A 26,432-nucleotide genomic window follows, 5' to 3' on the forward strand; every position below is an offset into this window, starting at 1 on the left:
CCTTAATTATAAAACTGGGATATATAAGACCCCTTTGTCCAAGGAGCTTAGATTCGTTATTTCCCAAGAACCTTCTAGATAGCAATGGTTCCAACCAAGTATCTGTAGCCCTTATTCTAGAAAGCAGCCCCTGAAAAATGGTCTCATAACTGTTCTTGCAGGAAAAGAAAAAGTTCTTGCCACCAAAGGCTTTGTCAAATGGTTCTACATTAGAAACTGATATGATATTAATGGAAATTACATTAAAGAAAGGGTATGACTATTTGCTTTTGTCACCAAGAGCCATACAACCTTTTAGTATGATTTGCAACTGAATGAACTCCTCCATAGCTTTTATTTTTCCATTAGAAGATGAGCTGCTCAAGAGCAGGGAATGTCATAATTTTCTGTTTGCTTTTCCATAGGTCTATATCTGGTAAGCACTTAATTAAATATTTTATTCATTTAACTTTTTGTTAACTAAATGTTTAGAATCTGTCTTGAAATAAGGACAGTAATGATAATAATAGCTACAACTTACACACATTTGTATGCATACATTTAATATGTAATATTTTCCTCTTTAAAAGCACTTTCCGCATTCCCTGTTTTTTGTTTTGTTTTTTTTTCCCTGAGGCTGGGGTTAAGTGACTTGCCCAGGGTCACACGGCTAGGAAGTGCTAAGTATCTGAGACCAGGTTTGAACTCAGGTCCTCCTGAATTCAAGGCTGGTGCTCTATCCACTGCACCACCTAGCTGCCCCAACACATTTCCTGTTTTCAACCCCATAAAAGCCTTTTGAGGTTAGCTAAGCAAAATTTATTATCATTTTGCAAAAGAGGAAATTGAAGCCAAAAGAATTTAACCAGTTGGTAATTGATGTGACCCAAGAAATCTGGCTCAAAACCCAGTGCATTTTCTATTGCACATACCAACAACTTTGGAGTTAAAACTTCATCATTGAAAATACTTTAATAATTTATCTATTTATCTGTCTGTGTCTAAATACCTATATCTCTATCTGTTTATCATTTACCTATTATTTATCTATCTACCTATCCTCCATCTATCTAAATTTCTAGTACAAGCTTCTTCCAAAGGCTTCTCCTTTTAGTGCCTTCAAACACTTTAGATTCTCAGTCTTATCAGTTTGATACATATTTGTCTTTCCTTTGCTTCTGTAATACTGATCTTTTCTGGATTTTCTCATCTGACCATTCTTTGTGTCCTTTGTTGGTTCATCATCTGCAGTCTTAGATGTGAGTATCTTGCATCGTTCTATCCTGGGCCCTCTTTTCTCCATATATTTTTCCCTTTGGTGATTAATTCATTCTCATAAATTTCATTTACATGACACAGTGGATAGAGAGCTAGACTACGAGTCAGGAAAATCCAGACTCAGATACTTCCTAGCTCTGTGATCTCCAGCAAATTATTTACTTTCAGCCATTTTCCTTACCTGTAAAAATGGGAATCATAATAGTACCTACCTCTCAGGGTTTTGTGAGGATCAAATAAGGTATTTGTAAAATACTTTGTAAACCTTAAAGCACTAGACTGATGACTCCCCAAATTATACATCTAGGTGGTCTCTCCCGAATTTCATGTAATTCTATGTCTCCAACTGACTGTTCAGTGTCTATATCTGGACATCTCATTCATCTCATTCATATGTAGAAATCACTTGTTCAAATACATTTCATTGTCATCCTTTCTAACTCAACTCTTCTCTAGACTTTCCTGTTTCTGTTGGTGGCACAACTATTCTTTTAATCACCAAGGCCAGAACCTTGGAAATAACCTCTCCTTTATAACACTGGGAAATGAGTGTAAACTGTGAGCATTTTAAAAAAAATTTTTCTTCCCAGATTATTTTTACATTCCGAATCCAATTCTTCCTTTGCAACAATAACAACAACAAAATTCGGTTCTGCACATATATATTGTACTTAGGGTATACTATAAGATATTTAATATGTAAGGGAATGCCTGCCATGTAGGGGAGGGGGTGGAGGGAAGGAGGGGAAAAATTTGGAACAGAAGGGAGAACAAGGGATAATGTTGTAAAAAAAAATACCTATTCATATGTACTGTCAAAAATGTTATAATTATAAAATTAATTTTAAAAAAATAACCTAACGCTAGCCTTGGCAATAAGAGCCGAGAAAGAGATTCAAGGAATTAGAGTAGGAAATGAGGAAATCAAACTATCACTCTTTGCAGATGACATGATGGTATACTTAGAGAACCCCAAAGACTCTGCTAAAAAGCTACTAGAAATAATTCAAAATTTCAGCAAAGTGGCAGGATACAAAATAAATCCACATAAATCCTCAGCATTTTTATATATCACTAACAAAATGCAACAGCAAGAGATACAAAGAGAAATTCCATTCCAAACAAATGTTGAGAGTATAAAGTATTTGGGAATCCATCTACCAAAGAAAAGTCAGGAATTATATGAGAAAAATTACAAAACACTTGCCACAAAAATAAAGTCAGATTTAAATAATTGGAAAGACATTCAGTGCTCTTGGATAGGCTGAGCGAATATAATAAAGATGACAATACTCCCCAAACTAATCTATTTATTTAGTGCTATACCAATCAGACTCCCAAGAAACTATTTCAATGACCTAGAAAAAATAACAACAAAATTCATATGGAAGAATAAAAGGTCGAGAATTGCAAGGGAACTAATGAAAAAAAACTCAGAGGAAGGTGGTCTAAGTGTACCTGATCTAAAGCTATATTATATAGCAGCAGTCACCAAAACCATTTGGTATTGGCTAAGAAATAGACTGGTAGATCAGTGGAACAGATTAGATACAAAGGACAAAAAAGGGTACAACTATAGCAATCTAATCTTTGACAAACCCAAAGATACCAACATTAGGGATAAAAATTCATTATTTGGAAAAAACTGTTGGGAAAACTGGAAATTAGTATGGCAGAAATTAGATATGGATCCACACTTAACACCATATACCAAGATAAGATCAAAATGGGTCCATGATTTAGGCATAAAGAATGAAATCATAAACAGATTAGAGGAACAGAGGATAGTCTACCTCTCAGACCTGTGGAGGAGGAAGGAATTTATGACCAGAGGAGAACTAGAGATCATTATTGATCACAAAATAGAAGATTTTGATTACATCAAACTAAAAAGTTTCTGTACAAATAATACTAATGCAAACAAGATTAGAAGGGAAGTAACAAATTGGGAAAATATTTTTAAAAGCAAAGGTTCTGACAAATGTCTCATTTCCAAAATATATAGAGAACTGACCCTAATTTATAAGAAACCGAACCATTCTCCAATTGATAAATGGTCAAAGGATATGAACAGACAATTCTCAGATGAAGAAATTGAAACTATATCCACTCACATGAAAGAGTGTTCCAAATCACTACTGATTAGAGAAATGCAAATTAAGACAACTCTGAGATACCACTACACACCTGTCAGATTGGCTAAGATGACAGGAACAAATAATGATGAATGTTGGAGAGGATGTGGGAAAACTGGGACACTGATACATTGCTGGTGGAGTTGTGAAAGAATCCAGCCATTCTGGAGAGCAATTTGGAACTATGCCCAAAAAGTTATCAAACTGTGCATACCCTTTGACCCAGCAGTGCTACTACTGGGCTTATATCCCAAAGAAATACTAAAGAGCGGAAAGAGACATATATGTGCCAAAATGTTTGTGGCAGCTCTTTTTGTTGTAGCTAGAAACTGGAAGATGAATGGATGTCCATCAGTTGGAGAATGGTTGGGTAAATTATGGTATATGAAGGTTATGGAATATTATTGCTCTGTAAGAAATGACCAGCAGGAGGAATACAGAGAGGCTTGGAGAGACTTACATCAACTGATGCTGAGTGAAATGAGCAGAACCAGAAGATCACTATACACTTCAACAACAATACTGTATGAAGATATATTCTGATGGAAGTGGAAATCTTCAACATAAAGAAGAGCCAACTCACTTCCAGTTGATCAATGATGGACAGAGGTAGCTACACCCAGAGAAGGAACACTGGGAAGTGAATGTAAATTGTTAGCACTAATATCTGTCTGCCCAGGTTACATGTACCTTCGGAATCTAATGCTTATTGTGCAACAAGAAAATGGTATTTACACACATGTATCTAGGTTATATTGTAACACAAGTAAAATGTATGGGATTGCCTGTCATCGGGGGGAGGGAGTAGAGGGAGGGGGAGCATAATTTGGAAAAATGAATACAAGGGATAATATTATAAAAAATATATAATAAAAAAATTATTAAAAAAAAAAACAACCTCTCCTTTATCTCCTAAATACTCTTCATCAATTGTTAGGTTTTATGTAGTCTCTGCCTTTTACATTCAATCTCTTCTTTCTACATACAGTCACCATTCTAGTTTTAATTTTCTCCTGGTCTACTAAATAATCTCCCAACTGCTCTCCCTCCTAGTCCATCCTCCATGCTAATGCCAAAGCAGTTTTCCCAAAGCACAAATCTAGCTTACTCTTCCAGCCAGAAATATTCATTCTCTCTCTAATTCCCTTAAAAATTATACTTGTAGGCTACCCTTCCAGTTTTATCTTATTTTATTCCCCTCTATGCATTCTATGTTTCAAAAAACTGACTTTTCTCGGATTTGTACCTCATCTGTGATCTCTCTGCCTTTGTACAAATTGTCTTCTTAAACCTAAGCCCGGAGTATGTTCCCTCTTTACTGTTTCATCTCAGAAACTTATTTCAAATTTCAGCTTAGAGACTATAACCTATAGGATGTCTTTCTTGATTCCTCAGACATTCTTTTCCTTATTGAATTATCTTATAATTAATCTGTTTTACAATGAGTAGCACCTAGTTGAATTCATTTGACCCGAGGACAAAGAATATTTTTCACTTCTTTCTTTGTAACTCTGGCATTTACATTGCCTTGCCCACAGTAAATACTTAACACTAGAAAGACCAGGTATTTCAATTAATACAAAAATTTTTACTTGGAAATAAAAATGTTCATTCTTCCTCAAGGAATTTTTTAGTTCCTGTCTTATTAAAAAATTTTTTTTTGGATTTAATTGAATGCTGATGCTATGGAAGGTGATTAGGACTGTGAGTAATCACCAAGAAATTCACCCATGATGTAATAGAGGCTCTATTTTTTTTCTTTGTGCTTCCTCTTCCACTGTGTCTTTTTCTTTCTTTTTTTTTTAATTTAATTTTATTTTATAATTATAACTTTTTTTTGACAGTACATATGCATGGGTAATTTTTTACAACATTATCCCATGCACTTACTTCTATTCAGATTTTTTTCCCTTCCTCCCCCAACCCCCTCCCCCAGATGGCAGGCAGTCTTATACATGTTAAATATATTACAGTATATTATAGATACAATATATGTGTGTAGAACCTAATTCCTTGTTGCACAGGAAGAATTGGATTCAGAAGGTAAAAATAACAGTTTACACTCATTTCCCAGTGTTCCTTTTCTGGATGTAGCTGATTCTGTCCATCATTAATCAATTGGAATTGTATTAGCTCTTCTCTATGTTAAAGATATCCACTTCCATCAGCATACATCCTCGTACAGTATCATTGTTGAAGTGTATAATGATCTTCTGGTTCTGCTCGTTTCACTTAGCAGCAGTTGATGTAAGTCTCTCCAAGCCTCTCTGTATTTCTCCTGTTGGTCATTTCTTACAGAACAATAATATTCCATAACATTCATATACCATAATTTACCCAACCATTCTCCAATTGATGGACATCCATTCATCTTCCAGCTTCTAGCCACTATGAAAAGGGCTGCCACAAACATTTTGGCATATACAGGTCCCTTTCCCTTCTTTAGTATTTCCTTGGGATATAAGCCCAGTAGTACTATGGCTGGGTCAAAGGGTATGCACATTTTGATAACTTTTTGGGCATAATTCCAGATTGCTCTCCAGAATGGTTGGATTCTTTCACAACTCCACCAACAATCCATCAGTGTCCCAGTTTTCCTACACCCCCTCCAACATTCATCGTTATTTGTTCCTGTCATCTTAGCCAATCTGACAGATGTGTAATGATATCTCAGAGTTGTCTTAATTTGCATTTCTCTGATCAATAGTGATTTGGAACACTTTCATATGAGTGGAAATAGTTTTAATTTCATCATCTGAAAATTGTCTGTTCATATCCTTTGACCATTTATCAATTGGAGAATGGCTTGATTTATTATAAATTAAAGTCAATTCTCTGTATATTTTGGAGATGAGGCCTTTATCAGAACCTTTAACTATAAAAATGTTTTCCCAATTTGTTACTTCCCTTCCAATCTTGTTTGCATTAGTTTTGTTTGTGCAGAAACTTTTTAATTTGGCGTAATCAAAATTTTCTATTTTGTGATCAATAATGGTCTCTAGTTCTCCCTTGGACACAAACTCCTTCCTCCTCCACAAGTCTGAGAGGTAAACCATCCCATGTTCCTCCAATTTATGATTTCGTTCTTTATGCCTAAATCTTGGACCCATTTTGATCTAATCTTAGTATGTGGTGTTAAATATGGGTCCATGCCTAGTTTCTGCCATACTAATTTCCAGTTTCCCAGCAGTTTTTGTCAAATAATGAATTCTTATCCCAATATTTGGGATCTTTGGGTTTGTCAAACACTAGATTGCTGTTTTTATTCCCTATCTTGCCCTGTGAACCTAACCTATGCCACTGATCAACTAGTCTATTTCTTAGCCAATACCAAATGGTTTTGGTGACTGTTGCTTTATAATATAGTTCTAGATCAGGTACAGCTAAACCACCTTCACTTAATTTTTTTTTTCATTACTTCCCTTGAAATTCTCGACCTTTTGTTGTTCCATATGAATTCTGTTGTTATTTTTTCTAGGTTATTTAAATAGTTTCTTGGAAGTCTGATTGGTATAGCACTAAATAAATAGATTAGTTTAGGGAGTATTGTCATCTTTATTATATTCGCTCAGCCTATCCAAGAGCACTGAATGTCTTTCCAATTATTTAAATCTGACTTTATTTTTGTGGCAAGTGTTTTGTAATTTTTCTCATATAATTCCTGACTCTCCTTTGGTAGATATATTCCCAAATATTTTATACTATCGACCGTTATTTTGAATGGAATTTCTCTTTGTATCTCTTGCTCTTGGATTGTGTTGGTAATGTATAAAAATGCTGAGGATTTGTGTGGATTTATTTTGTATCCTGCAACTTTGCTAAAATTCTGAATTATTTCTAATAGCTTTTTAGCAGAGTCTTTGGGGTTCTCTAAGTATACCATCATGTCATCTGCAAAGAGTGATAATTTGATTTCCTCATTTCCTACTCTAATTCCTTGAATCTCTTTCTCGGCTCTTATTGCCGAGGCTAGAGTTTCTAGTACTATATTGAAAAGTAATGGTGATAGTGGGCAACCTTGTTTCACTCCTGATCTTATAGGGAAAGGTTCTAGTCTATCGCCATTACATATGATGTTTACTGAAGGTTTTAAATATATGCCCGTTATTATTTTAAGGAATAGTCCATTTATTCCTATACTCTCAAGCGTTTTTAGTAGGAATGGATGTTGCATTTTATCAAATGCTTTTTCTGCATCTATTGAGATGATCATATGGTTTTTATTAATTTGATTATTAATATGGTCAATTATACTAATAGTTTTCCTGCATTCCTGGTATAAATCCCACTTGGTCGTAGTGTATTATCCTGGGGATGATTTTCTGAAGTCTATTTGCTAATATCTTATTTAAGATTTTAGCATCAATATTCATTAAGGAAATTGGTCTATAGTTTTCTTTCATAGAGGCTCTATTTATAGTTTTTTCTTCTTGAGAAAAAAATTTCCAAACTGAGGTAACTGGGAGCAGAAAACCCCTGACAATGCATTACTTCCATACTCAGTATACTGGGTTTATTCCTTTGTGATATTGTTATTTTATGGTACATCTTTTTTCTTCCCAAATAAATTGAGAGCTATGAAAATGTCTACTACCTCTTTTTTGTTCACATAGTAGGTAGTAAAATGCTTTAGACTGTTATAATTATAAAACCAAAATCAAACTTTTTGACATCATTTCATGTCAAAGTTCATATTTAATTAGAATTCTCCATCAATGTCAAAACTTTCATGTCATCCTTGATTTAATCAGGGTCAGCAGTTTTTCTATGATGGCATATCCTTTGAGAACATTCTCCATACCATTGAAAATTAGGATTCTAGATAAAGTGCTAGATTTCTGCGGGACTAAACCAAAATAGATAGTTGAGCTATATATATTTTAATTCAGTATTTCCAAATATTTAAGATTTATCAATGTGCATGATCCTTTTATTAAAACTGATTTCAAGTCTTTCTTCTCTTAGTGTATATAATCTTTATAAGTTATGGCCAACAGAAATTGTCATCTGGTAGCTATTTTTCCAGTGATGAACTGTAGCGTGGTGCTCATACAACAAACACAAAAGCTACTTATATTTCAGTGACATACATGAAAACTTCAAGATATCTACATACCATGATAAGTCATGAGTAGGACTTTAGTATATATTTTAATAAATTGAAAGATCTTATTATGTTAAAATGTAATATCTATCATACAAATATTTGCTTTGTCATATTTTGCTTTTAACTTTTTTTATCTAACATAGCATGTTGTTTTTCAACAGCTAGAACGAGAATTAGAGGAACTACGATTAAATGGGAAAATACACAATGAAAAATCTCATCATAGTAAAAAGTCTCATCATGACAAATCCAAGAATGAAATTACCATTGAAGAACCAGATTTTGAAAAATACTTTGAAAAGCGAAATGCCCTCCATGAAAGGATAGCATTCTGGAACAAAAAATTAGATGAGTATGTTTGTTGAATTATATAGATACTGCATTCCAAAACATTATATAAGGGTACAATTGTCAGATATTATAATATGTAGATTAAAAATTAAAATAACGTCTATGATTTAGGAATAGAGAGTATTTCCTGCATAGTATCATTAAACAAATTATGAGACATATTAATCTAGTTCATTAATATATGTGGTTATTATTGCCTTGAGAATAGGGGAGTCTACACTTTTACTTTTCCCATTGCCGTTTGGGGATGCTAGAACAGATACCCAGGAAAGAGGGGGGAAAGGGTACCCTGCCAAGCTTTAGGATTTAAATGTAAATTATGTGATTAATAAGAAAAATTTAGAGATGTCATTGACCCCAAAACTGCCTTTTATATTTGAATTCACATTATGAATTTGCATTCAGTTCAGCTGCAGTTAAATGACATAATTTAGAATCATTTGGTTTCTCTTATTAAAGATATTCAAATTTATTTGTCTCAATAGAACTTATATATATATATACATATATATATATATATTTACCTATACCTATATATACATATATGTTTATATATGTACATATACTTATCTGTGTATTTCTGGATGAACAACATATTGCATATACCAATGTTTTGGGTCTAATTTAACTGTTTAGACATAAACTATGATCAATAGTATGCAGCAGAAATAAAAGACATAGAAAATGTGATTATGAATACGATTTTATTCTTAATTATTTCTTAAGTAGGGCATCATGTAAAAATGTTAGCTATTTCTTTACAATCTACAAAGAATTTTTGATGCTGCTATGTTATAAAATTAGTAAAACTAACAGTGGTCATTTTAATTGCCAAGGATAGAATATTTTTTAAAAATTGGTATATCAGGGCAGCTAGGTGGCACAGTACATAGAACACCAACCCTGAAATCAGGAGGACCTGAGTTCAAATCTGGTCTCAGACACTTAACACTTACCAGCTCTGTGACCCTGGGCAAGTCCCTTAACCCAAATTGCCTCAGCAAAAAAAAAAAAAAAATTGGTATCTCCCAAATTTTTAAACTAAACATTTTTTTTATTTGTAGCTTCTTTATCCAATAAAAAAAGAATCACAAAATGGTATGTGTGTCACAAGATGCACATGTAAAATTTTTTTAGCTTATACAAATATTATGACAAAGTAGTTCATTCATTACAGTACCTTTATGTATTTTCTTCCTTTAACAGAATTGAAATACTTTATCAGAATGAAGTCAAACGGAAGAAGAAAAAATATGGTTTACTGGTGCCATTTTTGTTCGTTGAATTGGAAACAGTGGGGAATATCCAGTTTGAAGAAGGCACACCATCACATGTCTGGTAAATGTTTGAAATTCACTATCAGATTTGTAAACAATTTTTCTTACTTCTCAAATATTCAGACATAAAGGCTATAATTTGAATTAAAAAGATCTGATGTTTTTAAGTTTCTGTGCCAAGGGAATGGTGGATCATAGTTCAAAAACTAAATTGCACCCCCCCACAAAAAAAATGCTGGGAGTAAAAAGTAGAAAGTTGGTATGAGAGTAGGCTAACCACAGAAATACTTGGGAGTATACAATCAAAACAGAACTAGGTGATAATCAGGATGCATATAGACATTGCAAGTGACAGAAAAATATACATTGAAATTAGGCAGGCCCACAGTCAAGCTCCAGGAGGAAGAATAAAGTAGTGAAGGGCAAAATAATACAAATGTTGAGATAATCAATTTATAGTGAATAGTGCTCAGAGTATATGTTCTCATAAAAATATATGCACAAATATATTAGAATTTGCTAGATATTTATGGTATAAATAAAATTCATGCTAATTCCTACATAAGTGATGAAAGGCCCTAGAAAAATACCCTAAATGGTCTGAATAATTTTATTTAGATTTTCATCTATATTCAGTATATGTACATAAACATAATTAGTATCAACTGTTTCTTTTACATGGTGCAAAATTAGTTCTTTAAAAAAACTGAAAGAAAATTACATAAAAGTAAAATGATTATCATATATTTAGACAATTGTGGCAGCCCAACTGTAAAATAGCTTTAATTGATTTTTGTAAATAATAAAATATATACATATATGTTTTTTAAATTATATGAGCAACTGTGGCAATTTACTAGGGAGAAAATCAAATGTATATTAACAGAATTTCAAGTACTATTTTCAGCTTCATTGTATGTAGTCTTAGTATGATCACCTCTGCAGTATCTTTCACTTGTGTTAAGAAGTCATTTAAAAAAATATTTTAGATTATTATGTGTGCATGGATTGTAGTTGTAATGTCATTTAAATATTAATTTATTTTTAAGTTAAGGACATAGATTTGAACTTAGAGTAGCTGAATCTAGCTGGAATTCCAGATAAAAAAATGTTCTTTCTGCCAAAAATCACTTTTGTTTAATTCCTTTAAGAAAAAGCAATGTGGTTTCTTAATCATACCTTGTTCAGTTTTCCTTAATTTCTTTTCTCTTATAAAGTAGTATTTTCATTTTTTCCAATTTGAAAAAAAAAGTGTTCATTTTTGGAGAGGCAGATTTTTTTGGTTTTTACTTCATAAGTAATCTGTTCATGCAGCTTTACTTCTACAGATCTTTTTCTTAATCTTTACCAGTGAACTGGTTTTTATGATATCAGTCATCAAAATTTTATTGTGTTTGTTATGTGTGGAATTGATGCCACAAAATATAGTAGAGTTTCAGCCCCCAAGAAACTTATAACCTATTTATAGTGATAGATGAAAAATGTAACATACAATTCACAAATAGATGGCAAAAATTTAATATTTAATGTAATATGCATAAAAATAATTTAGGCCAATTATAAAACAAAGATACATATAACTGCAAAATAAATTACAGTGTTTTATGACAGGGTCTAGCATATGTATTTACTTTATACACACTAACCAATAGCTATATGTGGTTAGCCTCAATTTATACATTCAAACTTCATATTATTTCATGATTATGCCTTATAAATTGGACCTTTGATTTCATTTGCATATTTATTAATACTCAGTGAGAAAAAGCCCAGTGTAGGTTAATATTGGCATGCTTTTAAAAGTATTCATAGGTCATGTGGACTTGAGTATGCATTTAACTTTTCTTGACAAGACTATATGAAGAAAAAATATCTACATAAATTGTGCGTTGATCAAAGTAGAATATTGGAATTCTTAACTAGTAATTTTTATTTTAAACTGAGTCCCCAAATTCTCCTATTACAATATTTTAATAGATATGTGGATCTGGTTCTTTACTGGGGGAAATTGCAATTCAAACAAGCCTTCTCATCCCTTTTTATTTTTGTTTTATCTTTCCAAAAGAGCTTCATTAAGAATCTTTCCAACATAGAGATAAATTTCTTTTAGGTCTTAAACATTTATTAGCTATTAATATAAAACTCAAGCCCTTTATCTATGATATTTTACTATGTGGCATACCTGCTTCCTTTCTCTGTTCATATATTTTTCCTTGATGATACATGCCATGATTATCCATACTACTTCTGGGAAATCATATAGTGTACTGTGGCTTACTTAGACTAATATGTGTCTCTTTTTTGTTTTTTTTTTTTTTTTTGTTTTTTTTTGATCACCTGCAGTTTTTATTCTTTTGCAGTCATAATGTTCCATGATTCATATATAGTCAATGGAGCAGTCACCAAAAGAATTCAAAAAAATCTTTGTCAGGGTTTTGCTTGGGATGATCAAGTTTATTATGCAACTTCTCAAATTCAGTCTTAGCCTACTTTCTTCCTGTTCAGTTGTGGACCTAGTTTATTTTCTTTCTGCATCATCTATCAAAGATATATGTACTGTTGGAGTAGTTCAGTAGGCTGCTCACATCAGAATCTGAATGATATACATTCTTTCTTCTGGTCTTTTTTGTGTGTGTGGATTCCTTTGTTGAAATCTTTTGATTATGGCTGTTATTGACAAAGCAGTCAGCAGAATATCATCTAACAACAGAAACATCTGGAGAACCTTGTAGGTAATCCCTTATTCATTTGGACACTGAAATGTGGTGTCTTTGACATTCACATATGCCTTTGATGAAAATGCCTTCTTGTTTTTTTTTATTAGAATATCATATTTTATATTATCAACAATTAAAGAATTATTAAACAAAAATTCTCTCTGTGGTTGTGTGCTCAACAAATTTTAACCAGCCTGTGGGACATATCTTATTGACAATTTCTATCAAAATGTGATTTGTTGTTATCAGTGAACAGTAGACATAGAATGATCCTGTATAGGCATTACTTTCAGTCAATGTGGTTTGATGTAGATGATCATTTGTAGAAGTCTACTTTTTTAATTTTCATTTTCCTTAAGATCATTTCAACACATACATAAACTACTTAGCATTTTTTATGAAGATGAGAAAATATACATATGGGAATTATGTGTCATGATCAGAATTTGGGGGAGATTTTCATTCTTTTGTAATCTTTCCTCTTTTAAGATATTTTGAAAACCAATTATCAACTAGCTTTTAAATTGTCATCTCCTACATATTTTTTCTGCGTGTATTTTTTTGGTTATAGCAATTTTTCCACTTTATTTTCTTAAGGAATATTTCAGCTTTCTCCTATAGCACATTGTATAAAAGATTTTATGGTTCCACTATCATCACTTTTAATAATAGACTATTATAGAAATAGTGGTGAATCTATTCTATTTCATGTCTATTTCTTTTCCTTCCAATTTTCATCCATAACTGCTTTTGGAATTTGCTTACTTGGGTCATCTGAAGCTAAGTGTCCTATAGTATCATTTTTCCTAATTTCTTTTTACTGTTTTATGAGATTATGCTCATAATTCAATTTTACAGGCTTGTATCAAACTACTATGCATTAGACTCTATGCTAGTACTTAGAATGCAAAAATTACAACAACCTCTTAAAGAGTTTACTTTTTCTGTAGGTAATTAGCTAAGTAAATAGAAGATAAGGTACCATCCCACCCCCTTAAAAAGTTCACAATGATTATAATACAGGGAGGCAATCATTAGAGGAATCAGCAAAATGAGTTTGTACTTTTTCTTTCTTTTTTTTTTTTTTTTTTTTTTTTGCTAAGGCAATTGCGGTCAAGTGACTTGCCCAGGGTCACACAGCTAGGAAGTGTTAAGTGTCCGAGGCCAGATTTGAACTTGAGTTCTCCTGACTTCAGGGCTGGTGCTCCACCCAGTGCACCACCTAGCTGCCCCGAGTTTGTACTCTTAACCAATGCTGCCCTCGCCTACCATGTTTTTACTTGACAAGATCAATTATTTGCAGGCTGAGTCAGGTTGAGGGCTCTTTTGGCCTTCTTGTCTTTCTATTTTATATCAAATTTCTCTAAGAAATGGTGAGAATAAATATATATTAATCACACCATAACTAATATACCAGACATTATGATCAATCTAATGGGGAAATAAAATTAACATGTACAGAACACACACACATATGTATATATACATAGAGAAGGAGAGGGAAGGAAGAAGGAAAAGAGGAAGAGAGAGGAAAAAGAGGGAGAGGAGAGGAGAGGAGAGGAGAGAGAGAGAGAGAGAGAGAGAGAGAGAGAGAGAGAGAGAGAGAGAGAGAGAGAGAGAGAATATACACTTAAAGCAGTTAATTGCAAGGTAGTTTGGAGAGAGTGGGCATTTGGCTGTTGGGAAGATCAGGAAAGGCTTCAAGTACAAAGTGACACTTGATCTGGCCTCAAATAACTCTTTTTAGAGAGTTTCTATGAGGCAGAAAGGACTGTGTCCCCAAGTATATTGGAAGACTAATGCAGAGTTGCAGAGATGGGAAATGGAATATCAAGTACAAAGAATGGAGAGGCCAGTTTGACTAGGTCATATAGTGAAGGAAGAGGAGCTATGTAAAGAATTTTAAAAGCTAAACATAAATTTAAATTTTAAAGGCAATGTGGAACCAATGAAATTGAGTGAGTAGAAAGAATGTAATTCTTTCCTGAAAGAAAATCATTTTAGCAGCAGTATAGAAGAAAGTCTGGAGTGGAGGGACATGAGGCAGGGGGTCCAGTTAGGAGCTATTAAAGTTATCCAGGTGAGTGTTGATGAGGGCCTAAACTAAGGTGGCAACTTTTGTGGTAAGAAAGAAGGAGCTGAGCACAAAGATATTGTAGAGGAAGAAACAGCAAGATTTGGCATCTGTTTGTATGCCTGAAGAATCAAAGCTGATGTGAAGGCTTATAACCTTGAGTGATTGGAAGGATGACAGTGCCCTCAACAAAAACAAGGAAATTTGAAAGAGCAGTAGCATTGGGGGAAGAGATAATGCATTCTGTTTTGTTTTATATGTTAATCTGTGCACATGCATGTGCATATACACATATTTGTGATCTGTGGAAGATAGAGACATAATGAAACTCATGGAAAATAATGTTACCAAGGGGAAGACAGAGTCAAGGACAGAGGTGGAGAAAAAAAAAATATGCTTGGGAGTCTGATTTGAATGATGACCCAGAAAATAAGACTAAGAAGTTGTCAAATATATAAGAGAACCAAACAGCAGAATAGAAAACCAAGAAAGAAGAGGATGATCACACTAAAATGCAACACAGAAATAAAGAAGGATGAAAACTTTCTCAGATCTAGCAACTTCAAAATATTTTGATGTTAAAGCTATTATAATTTTTTTTCTCATTTTATCCTTTTCTCTAAAAATTTCATTTTTGTTCCAACTAGTTAGTGATCTGAAATGCTGGAATGACTCTAGTTTGGACAATTAATTGTTTCCTGTATGCTAATATAGGATCAGTCTCATTTTTTTTTAAACTAAACTATTTGGTGTGCTGCACATCTAATGTCTTCTAATGTCCTTTTTAGATAGAGTTGTGGGGGGGCTTCTAAATGAATTCAGACCTTTGGACTCTTTCTTGGGCCATATTTTCCATTTTTGTTCTGTTTTTTGGTAATTTTCCTACATCGAACTTTGCACTGAAGTTATTAGATACCCAGATATTAGATTTGGGAGATCTTTTCATCTTCTTCATAGGATTTCTCTATGTTTTATGTGGCATTTTTTTTACATAAATGGCAGGGTTTTTTTTCACAATAGTCATTTTGCTCACCATAATCATGAAAACTACAAAATGAAATGACACTGATTCCACATAATATTTCTTGTTTTCTTTAGATATAATATGATGCCAACTGTACCAATTCCTTCTATTCTTTTCCCCTTCCCCCCAATTTTATAGTATTTTATTTTTTCCAAATACACTTAAAGATAGCTTTCAACATTCATTTTTGCAAAACTTTGTCATGTTGTGTAAGAAAAATCATATTAAAGAGGAAAAAACAAGAAAGAAAAAAAACCAAGTAAATAACAACAAAAAGGTGAAAATACTATGCTTCAATCCACATTCAAGTCTCCATAACTCACTCTTTCAATGCAGATGGCATTTTCCATCCCAAATCTATTGGAATTGTCTTGAATCACCACATTGTTGAAAAGAGCCAAGTCCATCACAGTTGATCATCATTATTTTGGTGTTACTATGTACAATGTTCTCTTGATTCTATTCATTTCACTCGGCATCAGTTCATGTAAATCTTTTTGTGCTTTTTTGAAATCAGCTTACTCATCATTGCTTATAGAACAATAATATTCCATTACATCCATATACCATAGCTTATTCAGCCATTCTCCAGTTGATGGGCATCCACTTAGTTTCCAGTTCCTTGCCACTACAAAGAGGGCTGCCACAAACATTTTTGCACACATGGGTACTTTTCCTGTGTTTATGATCTCTTTGGAATACAGACTCAATAGAGACACTGCTAAATTAAAGAGTATGTACAGTTTGATAGCCTTTTGGCCATAGCTCCAAATTGCTTTCCAGGATGAATGGATCAGTTCACAACTCCACCAATAATGCATGAATGTCCCAGTTTTCCCACATCTCCAGCATTTATCATCTTTTTCTGTCTTCTTAGCCAATCTGAGAGGTGTGAGGTGGTCTTAATTTGCATTTTCTAATCAATAGTGATTTATAGCATTTTTTTTATGTGACAAGAAATGGCTTTATTATTCATCTGAAAATTGCCCATTAGCTCTTTAAAGAGAATCTAAGAGCTTTCCTTCCACTTAATTACAATTCTTTTATGCCTTCTGATTTTATTTGTTTTTAAAATATTAATGTTAATGTGTTGTAATTCTTTTGCTAATTATTGGGCAAAACCCTCACATTTAGAGTAGCAACAGTGAAATTAATGTTTGTAGTTGTTTTAAAAACTGTCATCCTTAGCATTTTCTTCTACCGCTCTAACATCAGCACTGTGGAAGAAGAAAGAGAACACACTAGTCCAAGTGCCATTTTTTAAATGTTTGTCTTATTTGGGGAGTTTCTATAGTCTAAAGAATTTATCACCTAATGGCCATTCTGTTAGTGTTAAGTTTCTTCTTATTTAGAAAGACTGTCCTCAAATTGCTCAACTATAGCTATGTACAAAGCCTTCTATACCTATATACAAACCCTTCTTGTTTGTTAGAGCCTGTAAAGATCTTCAGAAACTCAGGGCTACCTCTACACTTGTGATAAAACAATGGAATAGGACTTTTATGATGGCCATGAGTATACATTTATGAAGTAATCATGTAAATCAATGAGTGTCATAAAAATTTTTCATTTTAAATTTATAAGTTTGGGATTGTAGCAGAAGTATGGTAGAAACCTAATAAATGCTTTTAGTTGGTTAAGTGAATGAAACTAGAATTAGGACTGGGCCTGTGATTGTTATTAATAGAAGGTACTCTTGAATGAGGAAACTGCCTTAGCCAATGGCAGTCAACATTTTCTAATTTTAGAATTTGCACAAGGTCACGAAGCTAGTAAGTCATACAAAAGAAGGACTTAAACCCATGGCCTCCTGGCTTTAAAGCCATCTCTATCTGCTATACTTAGCTGCTTCTCTGAATGAGATCACAGGGTAAGGAAAATGTGGCATATGAACTGATGTTAACTGATTTTTGTTTAAATCAAGTATATAAGTAGAAAAAAAAGTAATATGCATGCAAAAGCATTGTTTTGAATGAATTGAAAAGGAACAAAAGTTCTTTTAAGTAAAATTTGGAATTTCACATTTCTGAATTTCAAAGTGATTTTTCTACATTGCAGCTTTGATCATGTTATTCCCTACTCAGGAAACTCTAGGGCCTCCCTATTACTTCTAGGGACAAACATAAATTCCATTTCTACATTCAAATCCCTTTACACTCTAGTCCCAACTTAACACTCTCCACACAATTTATGGTTCATAAATAAAGACTGGTAGTCTTACTGTTTCTTCTACAAAGTCCTCCATCTTTTTGTATTTTATTTTATAGACAAGGAAACTAAGGCACACAGGGTTAAGTGACTTGCCCAGGATCACATAGTATTTGAGGTCAGATTTGAACTCAGGAAAAAAAACCCTTCCTTTTATACATTTTTATACCTTTATATATGTACATATTATCTTCCATGGCTGAATTAGAGGTACTATTCCCCTTTTGTTTTTGTACCTTTACTGCCTAGCATGGTTCCTGGTACATATTAGTAATTATTAAATGTATGTTGAATTGTATTTCTAAAGGAGGATCTTTCATTCAGGACAGATGTGCAAAGGCCCTGAAGCAAGAGATGGAAAACCATGGTCATAGAACAAATAAACTTGAATGTAAAAAGAATCTGGAAAGGTAGATTGAGCTAAATGGTGACAAGCCAAAAAGTTTTGATTGCTCCTACAGACAGTATAGAACGAGGTCTGTGGTTTAAGATTATTTTGGCAGATATATTGAAGACAGATTAGAAAGAGGGAAAACTTGAAGGAAAGAAATATAACAGGTTTTTTGCAATATTCCAGGTAAGAACTGATGAAAGTCTTAATTAAGCTGATGCCCCTATGAATAGAAAAAAGAAATGGAAGTGAGTGCTATTATGGAAATAGAATCAACAAGATTTAACTAATTATTTGATTGGGATGGGTGATAGAACTGAGTAGAGAATGGCTTCAACTTTGTAAGCCTAGATGACAGGGTGAGGTCCTCAATAAAAGGAAAGGAATAGTGGATTCAAGGTACTTAGTATGCTTTTTGGCACATAATGGAAAGGCATGATCTGGATCAGGATCCAACAAAGGACACTGAGCAGTTGTCAGACAGATAGGAGAACCAAGAGACAGTAGTGTCCTGAAAGCCTAGACACTAAAGAGGGTAAGGGAGGGAAGAGCAAACATCAAAGCCAAAGGCTGCGGAAAGGTCAAGAAGAATTAGGACAGAGAAAAGGCCATTGGATTTTTTGGCATCTAAGAGAAGATCAGTAACTTAGGAGAGATCGAGTTCAGTGGAATGATGTCCAGAGTTTTCAGAACTCTCCTTTTCTGCCTTCTTGAAACTTTGCTACATTTTTTGCTTTTGTTCAATATTGTGGGCCCTTCCTCATTCTTCATGTTTCCTCCAAGATTGCTAATATTACTTGGTCAATCACTTGTGCAAGTTCTTTTAGTGTCCTAAGATATAATTCAGGTTCTTAATTCATTTATAGCAGCTAAGTGTTTTATCTCTTCATCTAGTCAATACTTTCAATTTGTACATAATCATGTTTACTCTATCCTTTCCAGTTTAAAAATAATCACTTGGACAGATTAAAATTGAAACAAATATTTGACAAGTAAATCAATTTTCTGTTATCCATCCCATGTTGTAGGCTTATCCCCCATCTTGTTCTTCCTAGTCAGGATGCACATTAAAAGTCTGCTTTTAGCACTTTATCACTTTTCACAACTTTCAGCATATTTTGACTTTAGTTTTTAATTCAGCACTAAGCACATTGGTGACTTATAGTAGATATTAGAAAATACTAGTTGACTAATTCAGTTAGATGAACAGGTATTCATTCAGTGCAATGCATTAATCTAGGCAATACTGATTAAAAGGGGAGACATTACAGTCTTTGCTCTCAGAGAACTTACAGTCCTCACTTTTAAACAAAACCTCTCTCTATATATGCATTATTTTTTAACCCTAATAGGCAAAGTTTCTTTTAAAAATTGCAAGTAAGGCATTATACCAATGAGTGACACACAACTAGAGCAGTGTCAGGGAGAATTTATCGTTGTGTGAATTTTTTCTCTCACTTAGTATTTAGGCCTTAATCATTGTCCTAGACCAGTGCTCCTCAAAGGACAGGAGCCAGTTGTAGGGTCTCACTGGTTTATTGTTAGATGATACAGTAGCTAGAGTGCTAGATCTGGGGTCAGAAAGACCTGACTTCAAATTCCATCTTAGACCCTTACTGGCCTTATAATCCTGAGCTATTCACTTCTCTCCTGTTTAACTCAGCTTCTTCAACTCTAAAAGAGGGGGGGGGTAATAAAAGCACTTTCATCCCAGGGTGATTGTGAAGATCAAATGCGATAATATTTGCAAGGTGCACATAGTAAACATCATATAAATGCTAGCTATTATTACTATGTATTCTATCAAATGTTGGTGATCCTAAGCAGCTGGGAATGGTCTGTGCTCTGAGCTCTTTCTTGTCTTAACAGATTCTTTTCTGAGATGGAAAAAAATACATTATTTAAGAGTGGTTGGTAGAGAATGGGGTCAGAATAAGCAGAATAAGAGGACTGATCAATTCACCACGAGGATGCCCAGTTTTAAATAAATACTATGTTGTTTTATAGAACATTTCTTCAATGGGGAAAAATAAGTATTTCATGTAATTTTGCCAATTATTATATTGGTAGAGGAAAAAATGTGCTGTTTTTTAATTGTGCATATCTTGTATTTCCATATAGGTTTAATTGCTGCTATGAGTTAATTTTGTCACGGTTTTGTACCTGGGACTTCAGAGCATATGGTATTACAGGAGTAAAAATAAATCGCATTTTTAAAATGAACAATCGTATTCTGAGACTGAAATTTGAAGAGAAATTACAAAAGTTTTTGGACAGTGAAGATACAAGTGATTCAGAGTAAGAAATTTAATTTTTCAAATAATATTTTACCATAGTTTGATTTTGTTTTAAAGGAGCTACCTTCTTTGTTTTACAGATGGTAGATGATCATATACCATTTATTAGTCAATATTTTTGTTCTCTTTGAGGTATTATGATATCAGTTCTAAATTGTCTCTTTTTTTTCAAATCTTAAGGATCTACCGAAAAATGATGGAATACCTTTTTTATATTTTTGATCCAGAAGTTCCCCTAAAGAAAAGACACCTGCTGCAAATACTTGAGAAAGGATTCAAAGAAACTGAAACAAACAGGGTAACTTGAAAATGTTAACAGAATAGTTCCTTTGCTTTATTATATGACTCTTTTTTATTACAGATCTAGCATAACTTCCGTAATTTTTCTTTCTTTTCTCTACTTATATTATCTTATTATTTGCTGCTTTATGAAATGGTAATTGTTCATAAAAATCTTACTTCTTTAGGTGACCATAATAAGAGAGCATCAACCAAGAAGTTTATACTACTCCCCCTCCTTTTTAATTTTTGCTTAAAATCCCTTAAAATAAGGGATTTTTAAAATTTTATTTTTATACTTATAATTTTTTTGACAGTACATATGCATGGGTAATTTTTTTTTTACCCTGAGGCTGGGGTTAAGTGACTTGCCCAAGGTCACACAGCTAGGAAGTGTTAAGTGTCTGAGACCAGATTTGAACTCGGGTCCTCCTGAATTCAGGGCTGGTGCTCTATCCACTGCACCACCTAGCTGCCCTGGGAACTTTTTTTTTTTTTTTTTTAACAACATTATCCCTTGTATTCACTTGTCCAAATTTTCCCCTCCCTCCCTCTACTCCCTCCTCTAGATGACAGGCAATCCCATACATTTTACATGTGTTACAGTATAACCTAGATACAATATATGTGTATAAATCCAATTTTCTTGTTACACGTTAAGAGATTCCAAAGGTATAAGTAACCTGGGTAGAAAGACAATAGTGCAAACAGTTTACACTCTATTCCTGGTGCTCCTTCTCTGGGTGTAGCTGTTTCTGTCCATCATTGATCAACTGGAAATGAATTAGATCTTCTCTATGTTGAAGATATCCACTGCCATCAGAATATATTTTCATACAATATTGTTGAAGTGTTTAGTGATCTCCTAGTTCTGCTCATTTCACTCAGTATCATTTCATGTAAGTCTCTCCAGGCCTTTCTGAAATCCTTCTGCTGGTCATTTCTTACAGAACAATAATATTCCATAACATTCATATACCATAATTTATCCAACCATTCTCCAATTGATGGACATCCATTCATCTTCCAGTTTCTAGCCACTACAAAAAGAGCTGCCACAAACATTTTGGCACATACAGGTCCCAATAAGGGATATTTTAATACTTGATTGTTAAATGTCTAATGATCACCATATTAATTTCTCATTGTGGTATGGAAATAACCTGGGTTCTTGAAAGTTATGATGATGGAGAATAAGTTTTAATAATAGTTTCTATCCAGGTAAAAAAAATCTTGGGAGTACAACCATGACAACACTATCTTGCCTATCCAAATACTAGTCTTCCTGAACACAGAGGGCATAGTATAATAGAGTGTAGAAATATCACTAGATATAAAGACAGAGGAACTAGGTTCAGATTCCGGCCCTGCCATTTACTATACCAGTGACTATAGGCAATTCACAAAACACTTGTAGACCTCAGTATCCTCTTTCTGAAATTGGAGGCTGTTCTCTAGATTATCTCTAAGGATCCTTTCCCCTTAAAATCTTTGATTCTTAGAAAGGCTAGTCACCAGTAAGATGCATGTGTTGTCTTGGGTTCTCTTCTTTCTCTAAAGTGGTATCGCTATATTTGGTGATCTCACCAAGTTTAATTATTTCTGTACTCCCATGGATTTAATTATCTCTGTGCTCCTGATTGTCAAGTTTACTTATCCATCCCTAACCCTTCTGTTGACTTTACTCTCGGTCTCCAATTGCCTATCTGATATCTCAAATTGAATGGCCAGTAGATAGATATCTTAAATTCAACATGTCCAAAATTAAACTCATCTTTCCCCTAACCTGACTATTCCTCCTATCCTCCCTATTACTTTAGAGGGAAACACTTTCCTCCATTTCCCCAAACTTCTAACCTATGTGTCATCTCCAAATTACTTATTGTTAGGATTCTTACAAGGTGCTGTCAGTTGTCTAATTTAGCATGGTATTTAACAGTTCTCTAGTTCAGAGTTCACACCTTTCACACTTTTAAGAATTCACATCTTTAAAAGAGCATATACAAGGACAAGCACTCATGGACTTTAGGAGATTCACAACTAGAACTGACTTCCAGGAGATTCACAAGCCCATAGAAACCCACAATCCTACTCTTGGAGGTGGAGTCAAGATTCGTTCCAACTTTCACCTTTGTGCTGACTGCAGACATTCAAACAAGAGCTCTTGGGAACCAAGGAGAGAGAGATAAGCCTCTATTAAAGCTAACTGGGCCCAAGGAAGGAGACAAGACTTGGAAAGAGAAAATAAAAGATTTGGACTTTTAACTCCTGGCTGCATTTGGGATTATTGAATCGGATTGAAACTAAGGCTGCTCCCAGAAGCTCCCCAAGAGATCTGCTCCCAGATAACATTACAATTTAGAGAATAGAACATTACAATTTATCTCTCACTCTCTATCTCCAACATGTTGTCAAAGCCTATAGATTTCACTTTGGCAACATTCCTCAAATATTTCCCTTCTTTCTTCTGATACTGCCATCAGTCTGGAGCAGGCCTTCATTTCTTTTTCCTGCTCATATAATCTGCTCATGGGTCCACCTGCCCAAAGTCTTATTCTTTCAGCTACTAAAGTGATTTTCCTGAAGCACAGGTCTGACCTTGTCACTCCTCATTCCCCATATTCAATAAACTCTTTTGGTCCCTTACTACCTCCAGGATCCAATCCAAAATCAGCTTGTTTGGCCATTAAAAGCTCTTAATCACCACCTCTACCATTACCAACACACACACACACACACACACACACACACACACACACACACACACACATACACACAGAGCCTTCTTACACTTTACACTCTTAACACATACCATGTTATCCATGACACTTGCTCTTGGCTATTCCATGAACAAAGCACAACATTCCATGGTGTTTGGCATTTTCTCTGACTGTCCCCCATATCAAGAATGCTCTCTCTTCTGTTTTCTACCTATTGCCTTCCTTGACTTTCTTTAAATCAAAAGTAAAATCTCAGCTGCCTAATCTCTCAGTTTGAATATCTGTTCATTATTTCCTAATTATTCTCTCTGTAGGTTATTTGTAGATATGTGTTTGCTTGTTGTCTCCCCCATTAGACTGTGTGCTCATTGAGGATTGGATCTGTTTTTTGTCTTTGTATCCCCAGTGCTTAAAGCCTTACTTACACTAGGTGCTTAGTAAATGATTATACAAAGTAACAATAGCAAAATAATAGGAAAGAGTTTAAAAGATGTTAAAAATTACAGGTTTAGATCAACTATAAAAATTAATTTAGGTATGACTTGATTTGTTCGATGTGTAATAAGATTTTGGATCAGAGGACCTAAGTTCATATCTTACTTCTGATAGTGAAGAGCTGTGTGACCTTGGATCAAGTGACTTAACCTCTATAGAACTCTGTTTCTTATCTGTAAAATTAGGGAGTTGGATTAATTGACTTCTGAGGCTCTTTACAGCTCTAGATTTATATATGATTTTATGACAAATGAAGTGTATTAGTCATCTCAGTTTTGCTAGAAATGAAAATAAAAGATTTTTTTAAAAAGAGAGCTGCTATCTGAAAGGATCATTTGCTAATTCGCCTTGAAAAGACAAATAAAGGAATTGGCAGATATGATTTTTATCATGATTAGAAGGAAGCAAGAAACATGATTTTTATGGTATAGTTGTTGATTTCCTATTGCAGTGCTCATGTTAAGCATGGTGTATTATGCTGGGGATGATTTTCTGTAATCTCTTTGCTAATATTTTATTTAAGATTTATGCATTCATATACATTAAGGAGATTGGGCTATACTTTTCTTTCTCTGTTTTTGTCCTATCTGATTTAAGTATCAGTACCATGTCTGTGTCATAAAAGGAACTTGGGATTTTAAAAATAGCACTAGGAGGATAATTGTTGAAGAGGATGAAGAGGTAGAAAAATTCCCTTTAAGATTTTCCAGATTAAAATTATTAGTCTTAAAAATGAAAAGGGAGAACTTTCTACTAATGAAGAAGAACTTAGAGCAATAATTAGGAATTGCTTTGCCACTACTCAGCGCAGCAGCAGACCTTCTTTCTCCATAGCAGTCAGCTATGACCCCCCGACTCCCCAGCACCCATGTTGAAGGGACGCGCAGTTGGCATTGATCTTGGCACCACTTATTCCTCGAATCTTTGAACATGGGAAAGTGGAGAACATCGCTAATGACCAAGGAAACAGGACCACCCCCAGCTACATCGCTTTAACCGACACAGAATGATTAATTGGTGATGCTGCAAAGAATCAAGTTGCAATGAACCCCACCAACAAAGTTGTTGATGCAAAACATCTGATTGGTTGAAGATTTGATGATGCAGTTGTACAGTTAGACATGAAGCATTGCCCTTTTATGGTGATGAATGATGCAGGCAGGCCTAAGGTCCAAGTGGAGTACAAAGGGGAGACCAAAAGTTTCTATCCTGAAGAAGTATCTTCTATGGTTTTAACCAAAATGAAAAAAACTGCTGAAGCTTACCTTGGGAAGACTGTCACAAATGCTGTGGTCACAGTACCAGCCTATTTCAACGATTCCCAACGTCAGGCCACAAAAGATGCTGTAACCATTGCTGGTCTTAATGTGTTCCGAATCATCAGTGAGCCAACTGCTGCTGCTATTGCTTATGGCTTGGACAAAAAGGTTGGTGTGAAAGAAATGTGTTGATTTTTTACCTTGGAGGTGGTACTTTTGATGTTTCCATCCTTACCATTTGCCATTACCATTGAAGAGGGCATTTTGGAAGTCAAGATGCCAAACGTCTGATTGGTTGAAGATTTGATGATGCGGTTGTACAGTCAGACATGAAGCATTGGCCTTTTATGATGGTGAACGACGCAGGCAGGCCTAAGATCCAAGTGGAGTACAAAGGGGAGGACTTTGATAACTGCATGGTCAACCATTTCATTGCCAAGTTCAAGCGAAAGCACAAGAAGGACATCAGTGAGAACTAGAGGGCCATTCACCGTCTGCACACCACTTGTGAATGTGCAAAGCGTATCCTCTCTTCCAGCACCCAGGCCAGTATTGAAATTGACTCCCTCTATGAAGGTATCGACTTCTATACATCAATCACCTGAGCCTGGTTCAAAATGCTGAACGCTGATCTCTTCCGTGGCACACTGGATCCTGTGGAGAAGCCTTAAGAGATGCCAAGCTAGATAAATCACAAATTCATGATATCATCTTGGTGGGCGGTTCCACTCACATCCCCAAAATCCAGAAGCTTCTGCAAGACTTCTTCAATGGCAAGGAGCTCAACGAGAGCATCAATCCTGATGAGGCTGTTGCTTATGGCTTAGCTGTCCAGGCTGCC

General features: G+C 34.3%; 1 protein-coding gene across 6 annotated transcripts in view; it reads left to right on the top strand.

The window, feature by feature from the left end:
* Positions 1–26,432, top strand: part of LRRC9 (leucine rich repeat containing 9) — a 185,843-nt gene that overhangs the window by 24,783 nt on the left and 134,628 nt on the right. For all 6 annotated transcript variants that reach the window (XM_074290258.1, XM_074290259.1, XM_074290263.1 and 3 more), the window contains 4 exons: positions 8,661–8,851; positions 10,057–10,188; positions 20,663–20,839; positions 21,019–21,136. In XM_074290258.1, coding sequence (XP_074146359.1) covers positions 8,661–8,851; positions 10,057–10,188; positions 20,663–20,839; positions 21,019–21,136 — 618 coding nt within the window. The remainder of the gene's footprint in view (positions 1–8,660; positions 8,852–10,056; positions 10,189–20,662; positions 20,840–21,018; positions 21,137–26,432) is intronic.

The sequence above is a fragment of the Sminthopsis crassicaudata genome, chromosome 2 (genome assembly GCF_048593235.1).
Source record: "Sminthopsis crassicaudata isolate SCR6 chromosome 2, ASM4859323v1, whole genome shotgun sequence".
Taxonomy (NCBI): Eukaryota; Metazoa; Chordata; class Mammalia; order Dasyuromorphia; family Dasyuridae; genus Sminthopsis; species Sminthopsis crassicaudata.